Source organism: Schistocerca americana, chromosome 7 (assembly GCF_021461395.2).
Source record: "Schistocerca americana isolate TAMUIC-IGC-003095 chromosome 7, iqSchAmer2.1, whole genome shotgun sequence".
In the NCBI taxonomy this organism is placed as follows: Eukaryota; Metazoa; Arthropoda; class Insecta; order Orthoptera; family Acrididae; genus Schistocerca; species Schistocerca americana.
Window position 1 is genome coordinate 552,068,200 of NC_060125.1, and position 17,564 is coordinate 552,085,763.

Sequence of the window (17,564 nt, forward strand, 5' to 3'; positions counted from 1 at the left end):
CAAATACAGAATACCCCAGAAGACATGACAATGTAGCAAAAATAATACATCAACAACTTGCCATACTACATAAACTAATAAAACAACACGTTCCCACATACAAGTATGCACCACAAAATGTACTAGAGAATGATGAATACAAATTATACTGGAACAGAACAATTATAACAGATAAAACAACACCACATAACAAACCTGACATCATACTCACCAATAAAAAGAAGAAATTAACACAACTAATCGAAATATCCATACCCAATACAACAAATATACAGAAGAAACAGGAGAAAAAATTGAAAAATACATCCAACTGGCTGAGGAAGTCAAGGACATGAGCCATCAGGATAAAGTTGACATTATACCAATTATACTATCAACTACAGGAGTCATTCCACACAATACCCACCAGTACATCAACGCAATACAGCTACATCCAAACTTATATATACAACTACAGAAATCTATAATTATTGGTACATGTTCAATTACCCGAAAGTTCCTAAATGCAATGTAACATGTACTGTACAGTTAAAAGGAAGTCACGCTTGATTAAGGTCCACGTCACTTTCCATTTTTGACCAGACATAACGTCTGAGAAAAGAAAGAATAATAATAATAAAGAATCAAGATTAAGAAAATACAAAAGCACAAAATTCACTACTATTAAATGAGTCAGAGTGGCAAAAACAGGTAACTTCCGATGTTAAAAGACGACGACGCCGTCAAAATTTCCTTCTCAAGAATCATTGGCGTGAGGTAATGTCAGGTGAAAATTTGTTGATGGTCTGTGTGAATTGCACCATTTTAAATGCAGTTTAGAATGTTCTAACGTGACGTGCCGTGACGGCGAGTGTGAAGTGGCCGTTATGACGTAACATTTCAAAAAAGTTTGTTTACTAAATCCAAGCGAATAAATCGGTAATTACATGCAAGAGGTTTGAAATACCAAATAAATACATTTACTTTTCTCATTCATTCTAAAAGCTTATGTTTTCATAAACGGGTACAGGGTTGCTAGCATCGACAATTCTAAATCGAATAAAACCAAGGATGTTAAATTCTTCATATTTCAACTCTGACATACATCCCAATGTTGTCTTCTACTACTATGAAGTTCATTGGATTGTTGTTATTTTTGTAGGCGGAAGACAGGTAATGTTTGTAGGCTGTTGACGTATGACAAAGGGTAATTAGGCACAATCATAAGTTACATGTTTAGTACTCCAGAAAAACTAGCGAAAAGAACTGGCAAAAAAGATGCTAATAGACAGGAATATTTAGGACAACTGGTGAACGAATTCCGAACCACCAAATCGAAAGGTATTGTATTTTCCTGCAAGCTTAGCATATTGCCCCATTTTTGTTCATTGAAATGACTTTAACCAACACCAGTGACTTCAACATTGTGACTAGTAAAGTGTCTTCTCTAAATCATGTAGAAAATACGTTGAGAACTCTCACTAAAATGGTTAAAACATTTTTTTGAATCAAGTGTATTCCGTGTTCCATAAGTCTCATCATGAACTAGAGCATTCAAGTCATGTAGAACGAGTTGTGCTTTCTTAGGTGGAGGCAGGCACTGTGTTGAAGAATTTCCGATACACACAAAATGCATATATGAAAATACTTAACAACCAACAGGACTGGGAAAGCCAATAAGCCAGACATTGTTTTTGCTGACATGAAAAAGACTGACTCTGTTGTGTTGTAACTGTTAGAATCGTTCGGTTTAGGCATGGTCGAAGGGGGGTAGCTACCTGATGGATTGGGGTTGGCATTGTGGTCCACAGGATGCTGGAATTGCAGGCCAGTCAGTCCAAATGTCACTGGTCAGCAAAATGATGAAAATACTAATAGCTGTCTGTGTACATCTGCACAGTGTGGAACACAACACAATGGCTTAAAGAATCTAAGCAGTTTTAAGTTCTCAAACTTAAACATACATCATTAGTGGAACTTAACGTTCCGCACTCAAACCCGTACAATGCCAACTTTTTTCCTTCTGATGACACCATCATCAGGTAGACTGCACCAGAGTATGGATTGGCAATCAACACACACACATTAGGTCTTAAGAATTCATGTAGCTCCTTTGTTGCTTTCAGTGTGAGACCTGTAGGTATCATTCCACTGTTGATAACATCAGACTACTGAAGGGGACTATACAACAGGCTTTCCTGTACAACAACTAACATGGCAGTATTTGATGGCGTAATAATATCTTCCTCTCCCCCTCCTCTGTTGTTTTAGATACCCAGTTGGGCATGTGCTACTACATCATTTTATACAAAAGTATGTCCATCCAACATTTTAACTGTGACCCTAGTTTTACTATGTATTATGTATATAGTGAAGAGTCCTGTCAAGTGCTGTTTCTTTGTGGAAATTTTTAGTTCATTTTCCAGTCTTGCAGCAAGTCCAATCTTGCTGCAAATGACAATGAGAAGGCAGCTGGGATGTACACTAAAAACTGGTTTTAAGTGTGTGTTAGTTTTAACTGTTTCCTTCATACTTTGTCTTCCAAAATTATATTTGGGGGTCACCATTTTAGAGAATCGATGAGGTATGTAAGCCCCACTTTTGTGTAGAAGCTTGCTGTGCTGCAGACCCGGTATCGTAAGAGGACTATGTATACCTGCTGTTCTATAAAGCTTTGGTGCAGTCCCAGGTGAGTATTAGTGTTTTACACCAAGGGTGGAGTAAATCATCTAGAAGTTTTTATGTGGAAAAGAATGCACTCCAAATGTGATTTTAAACTTTGTTTCAAAATTGTGGTGTCCATAAAAAAAATTCTATACATTTGAATCAATACAGGAAGACTAACTTGGCTGCTAAGCCTTTTTCAACAAACATGTCTTTAGGATGCACTTACCAGATGTTTACAGTGAACCGTGCTGAGTTGTATGTGATTCTGAAGGCATTGGAGCAGATGATTTGAGACTAAGTGAAGATATTACACGTCCTCTCCAGTTCTTTATGTTTCATTGGGAGGATGATAGACAGTGGGTGAGGAGCAAAAAGCTGTGTATTGTGAAACCAACTGTCTGTGTCATACTTCCGTGTGGTCGTAGAGATGAAATGAAGGCTCATTCAACCTTCTCCTTACATGTGCCTTTTTCCTCCAGTGGAGGAGCCCACTCATTTTTGGTGCCTGTGATTATAAATTTTGAGGAATCATATTTAGGACAATTTATATTCTAACAAGATAGCCACTATGAATTTATGGAAAGGATAGTTTCTACTTGCCAAGTAGTGGAGATGCCGAGTCATAGATAACCACAACAAAAAGACTGTCGGAAAGTGAGCTGTTGGCCAACAGTGTGCACGCGCACACACACACACACACACACACACACACACACACACTCTCTCTCTCTCTCTCTCTCTCTCTCTCTCTCTCTCTCTAACGACTCACAAACACACACATGACCACAGTCTGGCAGATGGAGCCAGACTGCAAGCAGTGGCACATGATGGGAGAGGCAGCTGGGTGGGGGTGTAGGTAGCTGGGAAAGAGAGGGGGAGGGATAGCAGGGTAGGGTTGGTGGCGGTAAAGTGCTGTTAGCGGGAGTGTGCAGGGACGAGGTGGAAAATAGAGCAGCCAAGTGCAGTTGGGAGGTTAGACGGAGGAGGGAGGGTAGCAGAAAATAAGTATAAAGACTGAGTATGTTGGTGGAATAGAGGACTGTGTAGTGCTGGAATGGGAACAGGGAAGGGGCTAGATGGGCAAGGACAATGACTAACGAAGGCTGAGTCCAGGAGGGTTAGAGGAATGTAGGCTATATTGCGGGAGAGTTCCCACGTGCACAGTTCGGTAAATCTGGTATTGGTCGGAAGAATCCAGATGACACAGGCAGTGAAGCAGTCACTGAAATGGACATCATGTTGGGCTGCGTGCTCAGCAACAGGGTGATACAGCAGTTACTTGGCCATTCATGTGGACAGACAGCATGCTGGTTGTCATGTCCACATAGAATGCAGCTCAGTGGTTGCAGCTTAGCTTGTAGATCACATGCCTAGTTTCACAGGTAGCCCTGCCTAAACTCATAATTTGGTCCTCAAGTCAGCTTAGTTGGCCAATATTTTTCTTTTTTTACATTTTTGAATTTTTTTTTCCCCACGATTTCTGCTGCTTTTCTACCTTTTGTGTAATTATTATAAACTTCTTTGTGATTGACTTCATCATTTTGGCTATACATCAACTCGTGTTGGGCATTATGTCCATGCTGTAGACCACCCATAACCCAAAGTCTTAGGGTGACAAGGATAGCACATGGTAATGTGGGTCCACAGGTTGCAAAGCAAAGAACACTTTATTAGTAAACAAACAAACAGTTCACAATTTTGACATGAAACAGAAAATAATATCGACTCGTGGTAGAATGATCGTGTCTCTCACCGTAGACAATACGGTCACCCACTGTTGTCGAGCTCTGTGTACTGGGTCAGTGCCCAGTCAATGTCCTTGATGGTTGTCCGGCATGATCAGGTGCAGGTTGGTCAGTCTCTTGGTTGGAGTCCTGGGCTGCAGTCGATTGCCACCCAGTCAGTGATCTGGGAGGGGCTGATGACTGATGTGGAAGATGCTACTGAAAGATGAGCCACAGGGAGTAGCCAGCATTGAGCCTTGGGCATGAGTGAGTGCTGTCAATTAGTGGTCATTCAGTATCTTAAGTAACCCAGCGGCAGGATTTCCATGCAGGGTCCTGTAACAAGAGGATGAAATGTAGTACCGTGTGCAGCTGCATGTACTGCTGGTGGGCGATACTGGTGCCTCTCTTGGAGTCCGCTGGAGTCTCTCACATGTACATAGATCGACGTGTTGCTGTTTTCATCTGGCATATACACAGCGCGGCATGTTGCTGTTGACATCTACCTTGGTTTGTAAGCACATGATGTACATGACCAGACTTGAAATTGCCGCGTCTCCCTGGCTTCGGTGGAGGACACCCTGGGGTATGGCAATCCACCAGCTGTGGATGTGTTGTGTGGTGGTATTTGGGCAGGTGAGTGGCCAGATAATACCTCCCCCCTTTAAAAAGAGATGGTGGAGCCATCAAGTGGAGATGGGAGGAGAGGACAGGACAGTAGAGTGGAGAAGAGGCAATTGGCGGAAAGTGCAGTGCAAATGCCAAAAAGCGAAGAATTGGCATGAGCACGCAGGGAGCCCAAAGACTAGAGAAGAGATCTGTGGCACAGGAGCACGAGAGAGAAGTAGCTGTCGGAGACTGTGGTGTCCATGATGCACAAAGAAGAAATGGATTGGAAAGTGTGAGGAAAAGGCACTGAATTGGAACCTGCGAAGAAAAGGCAGTGAAGAAAGTGGAATACCTGTGCGTGAAGAAGACAAGTGCATGAATGAGGCTTGCAAGGAAAACAGAAGACATGCTCAAAAAGTTGACATTGGACTGGAGAAAAGGATCAGGAATTCCACGCAGAGAAATGTGGGTCTAGGCACTAGTAGGCAGACAGTAGTAAGTGCAGAAGGCTGTGAAGTGGATGCAGAAGCACCCAAAAGGATGCTATGGCAAGGCTGGTGCCCAGTGTAGTTCCATGGCGAGGGTGTAGCAGGTGCCCAACGTGGTACTGTGTGAAGAGGACCAGCCATGGCTGTGGAATCGTGGTGTATGGACAGAAGGACGGAAGCTGCATCAGGCTAGCAGTCAAAGGGAATAGCGATTGGGCAGTGGGTGAAGCCAGGTGTGGTGATGAGTGGTTAGGAAAGTCTGACAGATACCTTGTCACCAGCATACAGTGAAAATGCAAATGTGGAGCCACTCCTGAGAGGAGGGCTGACCCCAAACCAGCAAGACCAGTAGTAGTCAGGCCTTGTGGCAAAACTTCCAAGATTGGAGAACAGGAGGTGCAGGGAAGGCCACATGAGGCGACTATAATGAAAGATGTATGCAGCCAGCACCAGGCATATTCCCACATAAGGTGAAATGCGAACTGTGGAGGGTCCTGTTGGAGAAAGCAAGAGCATGAGATAGGTGTGGCACACACCCAGAAGGGAAGACGTGTGGTAGAGGAAGGAACATGCTGAAAATAGTCAAAGGATCAGTGACTAGCTGAAAGGAAGGCAGAACAAATGACGACATCTCAGGATGTGACATGCCTGCGTCAGCAGAATTGAAAGAGAGCAGAGTGACAAAGAGCTGGAATCCACAGAGTGGGTTGGTGCCAAAGGTGCAGAGATGATAGGAGGGGGTCTGATGGGAAGAAGGGCATTGAATGGATCAACAGTGTGTGAGCTGGTGGCATGCTAACCAGTGGTGAGGAGGGTGCCGGTAGTGCTGTAATCACAATGGGCACCAAAGCTGGTGGCGGGGGCACCAGCAGCACTGGAACCGGAGGAGATACCTGGGCAGACAGAGAGTGAAGTGATGTTGTGGTAGTAGGTGGCACAGGTTCCAAAGTAGGAGGCACAGAAACTGATGGACCCACTTCACAGGAACTGGTGGGGCCCATGCCGCAGAAGCCGATTCGTAGGTGGCTTCAGCTGGGGAAAGAGGCAGAGCCTGAAGAATGAAGAAAGTCAGAGAGGGTGGTGTAGCCAAAGGCTGTGTCAGAACTGGAGAGGGCAGCAGAGACTGAAGAAACGGCACTGGAGGTGGTGGGGCAACGAACAGAGGAGCCAGAGGCAGCCAGGAGAGAAACAGTGGGAAGTGCAGAGACATGGAGGAGATAGTCCAGTGCAGCAGGGAAGATATTCCACAAATCCAAGGCAGTGACTAACTCTGTAGAAAGTGTAGTCCTGAATAGGGGTATGGCAGGACGGGCTAGGTGCCATTGAAGACATTCAGAGGTGCACAGTAAGTGCCGTGAATGATTAAGAAGCTGTGCTGTTTGGCCATTGTCACTGAACATTGCTGAGTCAACCGTACAGTGTTCTAGGTTAAACGGTACAACTGCTGTTGATTTCCAGTGAAGAGATGCATTCACTGTGGGGCTGAACAGTCCTCTTCATCATTCTTGCATCTTGGCTTTTATGAGGAGATAGGGATGGCATGTAAAAATGTTGGTCCATAGATTGCAATGAAAGGAATACTTTATTAGTAATCACATAAATGAACTGTTCATTGTTCTGATGTGAAACAGGAAATAATATCCACTTCTGGTAAAATGATTATGCCTCTCACTGTAGATGATAAAGTCTTTAATTTTTATCCAGATTAATGTGCTAGGTCAGTGTCCAGCTTGGCTAGTACCTTGGTTGGAGTCTTGGGCTGCACTGGATTGATGTCCTTTGGTGATCTGGGCGACACTGAAGACTGCTCTAGATGATGCTACTGACAGATAAGCCACAGGTAGCAGCTGGCACTGACCTGGAGCATAAGCGAGTGCTGTCGTCTAGCGCATGTGCAGTGTCTTAAGTATCTAGCAGAACGACATTCGGGCAGTGTTATGTGACATGCGGAGTTATGCCACATGGCGTGTGGATGAAATGTAGTGCCATATTCGCCATGCTGTATTTGTCTGCACGCACATCTGGCAGGTGATGCAGGTGTCTCTCATGGAGCCCACTGGAGTCTGGCATGTATTCAGAATGGTATGTTGCTGTTGTTTTTTGGCATGTACGCAGAGTGGTTTTGTACAATGAGAATTGGAATTTCTGCATGTTTCTGGCTTTGGCCATGGATGTGCTCTGTAGTGACGATGGCCAGATACTACACAAATGATAACAACAATCAATTTTTTTAATATGATCTTTGATATCTCCAGCCAGCAATGAAGGAGTTAATGTGATATTTCTGCTTATACTTAAAAAAAGTATCTCATGTGTTGCTTGATGCAGATTTGGTACATTTAAAGTATTGATTGTGTGGTTGCAATTTTTTCCAGAGGCTAAAGAGCAGGTGCTTGCTAATTTAGCAAATTTTGCATATGATCCAATAAATTATGAATACTTGCGCCACCTGAAAGTGATTGATCTTTTCCTTGATCAGCTTTCAGAAGCCAATAGCATCCTTTTGGAACTTGCTCTGGGAGGTCTTTGCAACTTAGCTTTAGGTGAGTAAATAAAAATGTTTTTTCTTGGTAATAATTAAGTGGAGTACCATGACTCACCAGTAAGATGAATTTTTATATATAGGATAGGTATGTGAAAAGTAGAGATGACATGTAGATGTACCTTCCTCTCTGCTCCAACAGATTCAAAGCCCAGACAACATTAGTGCTCTGTGTTTTTGTAAGCATCTCTCAGCTTTGTGTCATACAGAGAGAGGCCAGCCCTGCGGCCTATAGATTTTGATGAACTTGAGCTTGCTATTGGGAGCCACTCGAATAACTCCTGTGAAAGGTTTCTGGATCACTTTGTGTTAATTTCAAATAAATAAATCTCCTTGATCATGATGGAGAGTCATTGTTGGATCAAATGCAATAGGACATTAAAAATAAATAATTTATATATAGTAGGCCTGCAAACTAATAGTTTCTAAAAAGTTGAAGGGTTAGTGTTTTGATGCGCTGTTATTGATGTAACTGTGGTGGCAGTCGTGTGGTACAAGGACTACGTTCAAATCACAGTCAGCTTCCATTTGTGTGAGTAAGTCAGGTGGCGGCCCCTCATACACAATGCTTTCATAAACATTGTACATGTCTGAATTAATTACCAATAGAAATGTCTTCATAAATGTAAACAAAGTTTGCTTTCCTTTGCATCCTGGGCTGGAAATATATGCCTGCAGGGAAATGGTTTGTATCCAGTGCGCTTGGTGCAGAAAAATTTTCAGCTTTCCTACTTTTGTTATGAAAACCAAAGAGTAGAAAATATTCCAAGAAATGTGATTCAAAGAAGCACTCACGGAAGTTGACTGTGATCTAGGGTGTCCATTCGTCCCGTTTTTCCCAGGACAGTCCCGATTTTTACCAAAATGTCCCGCTGTCCCGAAAATTTTTGTTATGATTCCGCTTGGCTAGAGTATTTTACGCTGCTGGTTGTTTGACTTGCTATTAACTGCGCAATTATTTACGCTAGGAAGCATGAGATGACTTTCAGCATACTCCAAACATGTACCGAACTGTCAGAAATCGCAAGTAATTTTAAATGCACTATAGGTTACGAATAACAATGAAGATTCTTCTCTTCTAAATCAATCCACTGAAACCGTCGTTTTGGTCCAAAGATACTCTACACCACTGATACTTGCTCTCTGGCTTTCGTCACCACACTGTTAATGTTTTGCACTGTGCAATCACTGTTTCATTATGCCAAAACGAAAGTGTAATTTTAACAGCAATATAAAAAGCGAGTTTGCTTTTATCACTGGTAGTGGAGAAACTGTAGGATGTACGTTCTGCAGATTAAAATTTGCTATTGGTCATGGTGGAAGGTCTGACATTGTGAATCACATTAAGACAAAGAAACATCGCATGAGTAATCAAACAAAAAGAGCAAATAAATACGTGAGTGACTACTATGTAAACTTAAAATCAGTAACAGAAATGGATAAGCAGTTGGCAGCACAAGAAGCTACGTTTGCATACCATAGTGCAATGCATAACCATAGCTTTGTAAGTCAATGGACTGTACTACAGCAGTTGTTAAAAAAACTTTTCAATCCTAAATTCACATGTTGACACACAAAATGTAATGCAATCATTTCAAATGTTATTGCACTGTGTGCAGCTCAGCAGGTTTTAAATGAACTGAAAAGTGCTCGCTCGATTCATTTCTGTAATGATTGATACATCGAATCATCTGGATTTGAAGTTGGTTCCTCTCTTTATCAGGTATTTTTACCCTGAAAATGGCATCACGGTGAAAGTGCTCGAATTGGTTAATTCAGCTGGAGAAACTTCAGATTTACTTCAGAATTATGTGCTGGAGGTTTTAAAGAAATATGATCTTGAGGGAAAGGTGATTGCAGTTTCTGCAGACAACACCAATTTTGGTGGTAAGCAGAGGAAAGGAAAAAACAATTTCTTCTATAAACTGCAACAGAACACAGTGAATAATATAGTAGATGTTGGCTGTCAAGCACGTGGTGCACAATTCCTTACAAACTGGCTCAGATTGCCTACCCATCGACTGCCAATTAATTGTAAACAAAATCTACCAGCATTTCCACATATATACAGGTAGGGTTGAATCACTGAAGTCGTTCTGTAAGTTTACTGAAACTGAATTCAAAGCTGTACCTGGGCTCAGCAAGACAAGGTTGCTATCTCTGCTACCAGCACTGGAAAGAATTGTAGAGATATTTCCTGCTTTGAAATCATATTTAATTTCCCTTGATAAGTGTCCTGTTGTTCTTAAACAATTCTTTGATAACCCTGTGTCTATTGTTCTTCTACATTTTCTTGTTAGCCAGCTAAAACCTTTCTCCGCAACAATTAAATGTATTGAGAAACAAGAAATCACAATAGTGGAAGTTTATCAAGAAATAAACAAATTATTAGGCAAATTACAATGTAGAAAATCTGAAAGATTTCTCACATCCTTTGTACATGAGACTCTAAGAAAGCTGGAAGAAGAGGGTGAAATTACTGTAGAACAATTTCATATTTATGCTGACATCTTCTATGACTCTTGCATTGAGTATATTAGAGAATGATGATTACCAGTTCTCAAACCTTTTAAAGCATTTGACTGGGTTAATACTGAAAAGGAGCAGCTACAGTGGAAGGATATTCAGGACTGTTGTGTTTTTGTTAAAAGTATTGTACCAAATTTTCCTGTTGATGAAGACGAACTGTTCGATGAATTTTCATGTGCACAGAACTTCATAGAAAGTGAAGGAGGAGACAAAGAAAGTGTTAGTGCAACAAGGTGTAAAATATTTGCTTATTTCAAAAGTAAGAACATCAGAACTTCTTAGAAAGTGAAGGAGGAGACAAAGAAAGTGTTAGTGCAACAAGGTGTAAAATATTTGCTTATTTCAAAAGTAAGAACATTAACTTGAAAAACATGATTCATTTGGTGGAGTTTTGTCTGGAAATTCCTGGGTCAAATGCTGCTGTGGAACGTGCGTTTTCGTTAGTGAACTCTTTGTGGTCAAAAAAAAGAATGAAAGTTGAAACAGTGAGGGCCTTGCTCATTGTCAAAACACACTTTAATGGTGTATTGTGTACTGACTTTTATGATACAATTTCAAACGAAAATGCACTTCTTGATAAAGTACATAAAAGTGAAAAGTACGGTGGTAGTGTGGCAAGATAATTGTAAAAAGTGATTTGGGATCATTTGAGTGCACGTTGTAAAGGTAAATTTAGTCAATACAATATTTATGTCCCTTTTTCTTCCCCCCCCCCCCCCCCCCCTTTCTTCGTTGTCCTAGGTTTTTCTCACATTTATTTCAAATGTCCCCTTTTTCAATGAAAATGAAATGGACACCCTACTGTGATCTAACACGGGCTATATACTGGCCACCTCAGTTAGCAGACTTTCCTCCTTAGTGTCTCTGGTTTCAGGTTCCGCTGGATAGCAGTTGGCTACATGGGTAGCAGGGGCTGTGTGGCATGGACTGGGCGGTTTTTTAGGTTAGATGGCTTCGGGCAAGTGCCTCAAAGGGTGAGGGGCAAAGTCAGGACATGCGGGGACCAAGTAGCAATCGGTATTGTAATTGTAAACTGTCGAAGCTGTGTTGGTAAAGTACCGGAACTTCAAGCACTGATAGAAAGCACCGAAGCTGAAATCGTTATAGGTATGGAAAGCTGGCTGAAGCCAGAGATAAATTCTGCCGAAATATTTACAAAGGCACAGACGGTGTTTAGAAAGGATAGATTGCATGCAACTGGTGGTGGCGTGTTTGTCGCTGTTAGTGGTAGTTTATCCTGTAGTGAAATAGAAGTGGATACTTCCTGTGAATTATTATGGGTGGAGGCTATACTCAACAACCAAGCTAGGTTAATAATTGGCTCCTTTTACCGACCTCCTGACTCAGCAGCATTAGTGACAGAACAACTGAGAGAAAATCTGGAATACATTTCACATAAATTTCCTCAGCATGTTATAGTCTTAGGTGGAGATTTCAATTTACCAGATATAGACTGGGACACTCAGATGTTTAGGACGGGTGGTAGGGACAGAGAACCGACTCGTGGAGATAACATCTTGGACCTACTGATAACAAACAGACCCCAACTTTTGACTCTGTAAGTGCAGAACAGGGAATCAGTGATCATAAGGTCATTGCAGCATCCCTGAATATGGAAGTAAAGAGAAATACAAAAAAAGGGAGGAAGGTTTATCTATTTAGCAAGAGTAATAGGAGGCAGATTTCAGACTACCTAACAGATCAAAACAAAATTTTCTGTTCTGACACTGACAATGTTGAGTGTTTATGGAAAAAGTTCAAGGCAATCGTAAAATGCGTTTTAGACAGGTACGTGCCAAGTAAAACTGTGAGGGACGGGAAAAACCCACCGTGGTTCAACAACAAAGTTAGGAAACTACTGCGAAAGCAAAGAGGACAAACAGAAGCTAAACAATGTCAAAGTTAGCGTAAGGAGGGCTATGCATGAAGCATTCAGTGAATTCGAAAGTAAAATTCGATGTACCAACTTGACAGAAAATCCTAGGAAGTTCTGGTCTTACGTTAAATCAGTAAGTGGCTCGAAACAGCATATCCAGACACTCTGGGTTGATGATGGCATTGAAACAGGGAAATACTTTTTCCAAAGCTGTTTCACAGAGGAAGACTGCACTGCAGTTCCTTCTCTAAATCCTCGCACGAACAAAAAAAATGGCTGACATCGAAATAAGTGTCCAAGGAATAGAAAAGCAACTGAAAACACTCAACAGACAAAAGTCCACTGGATCTGACGGGATACCAATTCGATTCTACACAGAGTACGCGAAAGAACTTGTCCCCCTTCTAACAGCCCTGTACCGCAAGTCTCTAGACGAACGGAAGGTGACATCGATCTGTTGTAGAATTTTAGAACATGTTTTTTGCTCGCGTATCGTGTCGTTTCTGGAAACCCAGAATCTACTCTGTAGGAATCAACATGGATTCCGGAAACAGCGATCGTGTGAGACCCAACTCACTTTATTTGTTCATGAGACCCAGAAAATATTAGATACAGGCAACCAGGTAGATGCCATTTTCCTTGACTTCCAGAAGGCGTTCGATACAGTTCTGCATTGTCGCATGATAAACAAAGTAAGAGCCTACGGAATATCAGACCAGCTGTGTGGCTGGATTGAAGAGTTTTTAGCAAACAGAACACAGCATGTTGTTATCAGTGGAAAGACGTCTACAGACGTTAAAGTAACCTCTGGGGTACCTCAGGGGAGTGTTGTGGGACCATTGCTTTTCACAATATATTTAAATGACCTATTAGATAGTGTCGGAAGTTCCATGTGGCTTTTCACGGATGATGCTGTAGTATACAGAGAAGTTGCAGCGAAATGCAGGAAGATCTGCAGCGGATAGGCACTTGGTGCAGGGAGTGGCAACTGACCCTTAACGTAGACAAATGTAATGTATTGCGAATACATAGAAAGAAGGATCCCTTATTGTATGATTATATGATAGTGGAACAAACACTGGTAGCAGTTACTTCTGTGAAATATCTGAGAGTATGCGTATGGAACGATTTGAAGTGGAATGATCATATAAAATTAATTGTTGGTAAGGCGGGGGCCAGGTTGAGATTCATTGGGAGAATCCTTAGAAAATGTAGCCCATCAACAAAGGAGGTGGCTTACAAAACACTCATTCGGCCTATACTTGAGTATTGCTGATCAGTGTGGGATCCGTACCAGGTCGGGTTGACAGAGGAGATAGAGAAGATCCAAAGAAGAGTGGCGCGTTTCGTCACAGGGTTATTTGGTAAGCGTGATAACGTTACGGAGATGTTTAGCAAACTCAAGTGGCAGACTCTTCAATAGAGGCGCTCTGCATCGCGGTGTAGCTTGCTGTCCAGGTTTCGAGAGGGTGCGTTTCTGGATGAGGTATCGAATATATTGCTTTCCCCTACTTATACCTCCCGAGGAGATCGCGAATATAAAATTAGAGAGATTCGAGCATGCATGGAGGCTTTCCGGCAGTCATTCTTTCCGCAAGCCATACGCGACTGGAACAGAAAAGGGAGGTAATGACAGTGGCACATAAAGTGCCCTCCACCACACACTGTTGGGTGGCTTGTGGAGTTTAAATGTAGATGTAGATGCAGAACCAATGAAAATCACTGATTCTTCAATTTCTAGCAACTGGCCTCAACTTTATTAGAAACGGTAGTTTCGTACTGAACAGTAAACCCCCAAGTCTTTAAGAATCAAACTCCCATGTATAAAAAAGCTTCAAACATCTGATTGCTTTACAAATGATTTAATGTGTTAAATATTTGATTTAAGCATGTAAGCAAGAAAAAGTTTGATATTATGCTTAAAGTTTGTTTGAAGTCACTGATTGGTCTCATTATGAAATGCTCGATGAATATAGTCTCGGCAATTTGCTCTCCATTTTTAGCCAAAGCTAGTTTTTCACACCTCTCAATGTTTGTGATGTCATATCTCCTGAACTGTTTGTTGTACAATGATATAATGTTGCAGGTACATTCAGTGGTATATGTGGATACTGTCTGTGAACAGTTTTGTGAATATAGTTGGTAGTAATGAAGTAATAAATTAAAACATCATATCTGTTGCTAACTTTTTACTGCATGTACAGCTAAAATGTAGTAAGCAATAAACTTATCCTTTCATCATTTTGTGGGGGTTTCAATGAGGAAAAAGTTTCATAAAGGTGTAACGTTATGTGTAAAGTTTGTTGGAAGTTGCTAAATGCTATCTTTCTCAAATGCTGGATGAATCAAGTCTGGGTATTTGCATGCCATCAGTTAATGCTACCCCAAGACAAACACACAGCTTTGTAACTAGTAATTGTCTTATTGTAGGAACTTTTAACATAAGATTACACCTCTTAATGAGTAGATTATGATAGCTTTTTAAATTTGGTCAATGATTACGCAAAATACTGAAATTCAAATTTTTTGCCCCTTTGAAGTTATTAGGCAGGCAACCTGCAACTACTATGGGTCCCTGGATAGTTGCTCAGCAATATAGTTAGCCCTAAAGCAGTATAATGAAGCTCCTTGAAATCGGTGAAGAACAGAGTCTGGCCTCTCTTAGCTAAACATGGCCAAAATATGTCCTCTATGATTATTTAAATTTGATCCAAAACTTCTGATCATCATACGTGTGTTCATATTGAGAAATTACTCATTATTATTATTAAAATTATCATTGCAATCACTTTGGTGTATAAATTTTTAGATGATGAGAATCGGGATTATATTTTGCATAATAATGGAGTCCATATCATCAGCTCCTGCCTGTCATCCCCCAGGGAGGAAACTGTCATAGCAGCCATAACAACTTTAATCTTCTTGGTAACACCAGAATCAAAGCTAGGTAATGTATGATGATAGTGATTATGATGAGCTACTGTAATATACTTTATGCTGAAGGCAGTCAATATTTTTTATACTGTACTGTTCTTTTCAGTTGTAGCAACACCAGAAGTGGTTTCTTGCATATCACAGCTGTGCTCAAGTCCCAATCCAAGAATTACAAATTTAGCCAAAATATTTATTGAAGACTATGTCAGCGAGCGCAGTCAGCTAGAAGAAACAGTCGAAAATAGTCTGAGCAGTTGAAATCAAAAAAATTATGTGGGAGACATTTTTCGTTTGCAACAAAACTGTACTCAAGTACAGAAGTGTAGTGCACAAAATGCTTTTCAGTGATTTACTGAGAGAAACCCCTACACAACACAATTGTATGTATTCCAGTGAAGTGAAAAATATCGAAAAACTAAGTTCTGCAGGGAAGATGACAAAGCTGGAAGTAGGAAATGAAGCATCCGTGAGAAGAACCATAACAGTTGAAGATTTAGATAAATTTGGCAGTCTTATTGGGGATTACAACACAGTACATAGTGGGGTGAGACCAATTGTCCATGGTGCATTTCTGAATGGCCTTGTTTCTGGTGTTATAGGGACAAAACTACCTGGTTCAGGGTCCATTGTAGTCCAAGAGCTTTTAAGGTTTCCTAATTCATGCCATGCAGGAGATACTGTAAATGTTACTGTTAGAATTACAGAAGTTAGAAAGCTTGTATCTTGCTCATTCTCGTGTGTCTGTGAATCTGACAACAAGGTAGTTATGGAAGGCACTGCAAAGCTAATAATAAAGAGTTTAAAGTAGTAAAATGTGTTTCTTTTAAGTAAAATATATAATGTAACCTTAAATCTATCACTGAGTTTGTAAGAGGTTGCCCTGAATTTATGACAACTTATCATTTAGTTCCAGGTCTACTGAAATATATTTTGATTACACGTTCATTTACTGGAAATTACTTCAATTAAAATGATTTCAATCATCTTTCTTTTTAACTAGTTTATATAGGTTACTTAGAAGGGCACTTCGGCAATAGCTTCTTCGTAGATGCAACGTACTGCCAACTTCCTTCTTAACGTTATGCAGCAGATTTCTCAATATTTTTAGTAAATAAAAGAAAATACATTGTTTGTAACAGTATGCATATTACATCATGCATTTTAATCACATATTCCCTGTTTATAAGAAAAATATTTTAAAATGGCAGTAATAGACATCATCCAGAATGTACAGTTCATTTTGCGATGAACCCCCAGGGGGTCCACAATTCTTTTGTGGATACAAGCATGGCGAGGATGGGACCCCGAGCTAGTGCAGCTCTCTTTCCTTTCTGGGCTGCATACCTTCCCTTTCCACACCCCTCCCTGTTCCTGATCCTGCCCCTTCCCTTCCCCTTATCCCTCTCTTTGGGAGTATGTTTTGTGCCCACAGTTGCAGACAGATGCTTGTGACTCTAAGACATGGTTACTCTTCTTTTCTCTCTATACTGGTAATTCTCTGTCCTCACTTTGTCCTTCTCTTTTTCCTTGATTCTTCTCTTTACCTTCTTCTCCACTGTGGTATTTGAGACCTCTTCTCTTCTTTCCTTTTCTTTGTTCCTCCCTTTCTCTTTCTTTCCTCCCTGTGCATGTCTGAAGGCTGACCCACGATTAGCTGGTGATGGGGTAAAGCGTAATTCCCCGCTCTGGGTAGACAAGTAGGACGCATACAGACCCCTGGTGAAGGTGAGCCCCAGGGAGGGGTGAATACCCAAGCTGGTACCTTCTGAACATGCCAATTGGTCCCTCCATCCGTTTCTCAGGAGATGTGACATAAGGTGTGGACAATCATCTAAGGCGGGAGTGCCCTCAGAGAGGGCCCCCCACTGGGAAGGAGCGTGCCATTGGTCGTTTCTCGGTCTGACGAAGGTCAAGACTTCTCCACAGTCGACCCTTCCATTATTCAGAAAGTTGTCGACACAGTTGCAGGTGTTTTAAAGTCTTGTCCCTGGTTACAAAATGCCACCTTGTTGTTAGGAACAGACAGTGCCCTTCAGGCACATAAATTGCTTCGAACTACACTGTACTTTAAATTCATCGCGGGGGGTGGTTTATATGAGGTCTCAATGGGTTATCCAATGAGGACATCCAAAATTACCTGTCTGATCAGGGTGTAACGGCCGTACATTGAGTCATGAAAATAGTTGACAAGGAACTGCTACCGACTCACACTCTCT

At 41.3% G+C, this 17,564-nt stretch overlaps 1 protein-coding gene across 1 annotated transcript; it reads left to right on the forward strand.

Annotated features, from left to right (window-relative positions):
• Positions 1–1,102: 1,102 nt before the first annotated feature.
• LOC124622482 lies at positions 1,103–16,486 on the forward strand. Its single transcript, XM_047148191.1, is given in 5 exon segments — positions 1,103–1,320; positions 7,843–8,010; positions 15,224–15,361; positions 15,455–15,600; positions 15,602–16,486. Coding segments are annotated over 5 exon segments (1,116 nt in total). The 5' UTR covers positions 1,103–1,211; the 3' UTR covers positions 16,157–16,486.
• Positions 16,487–17,564: the final 1,078 nt, after the last annotated feature.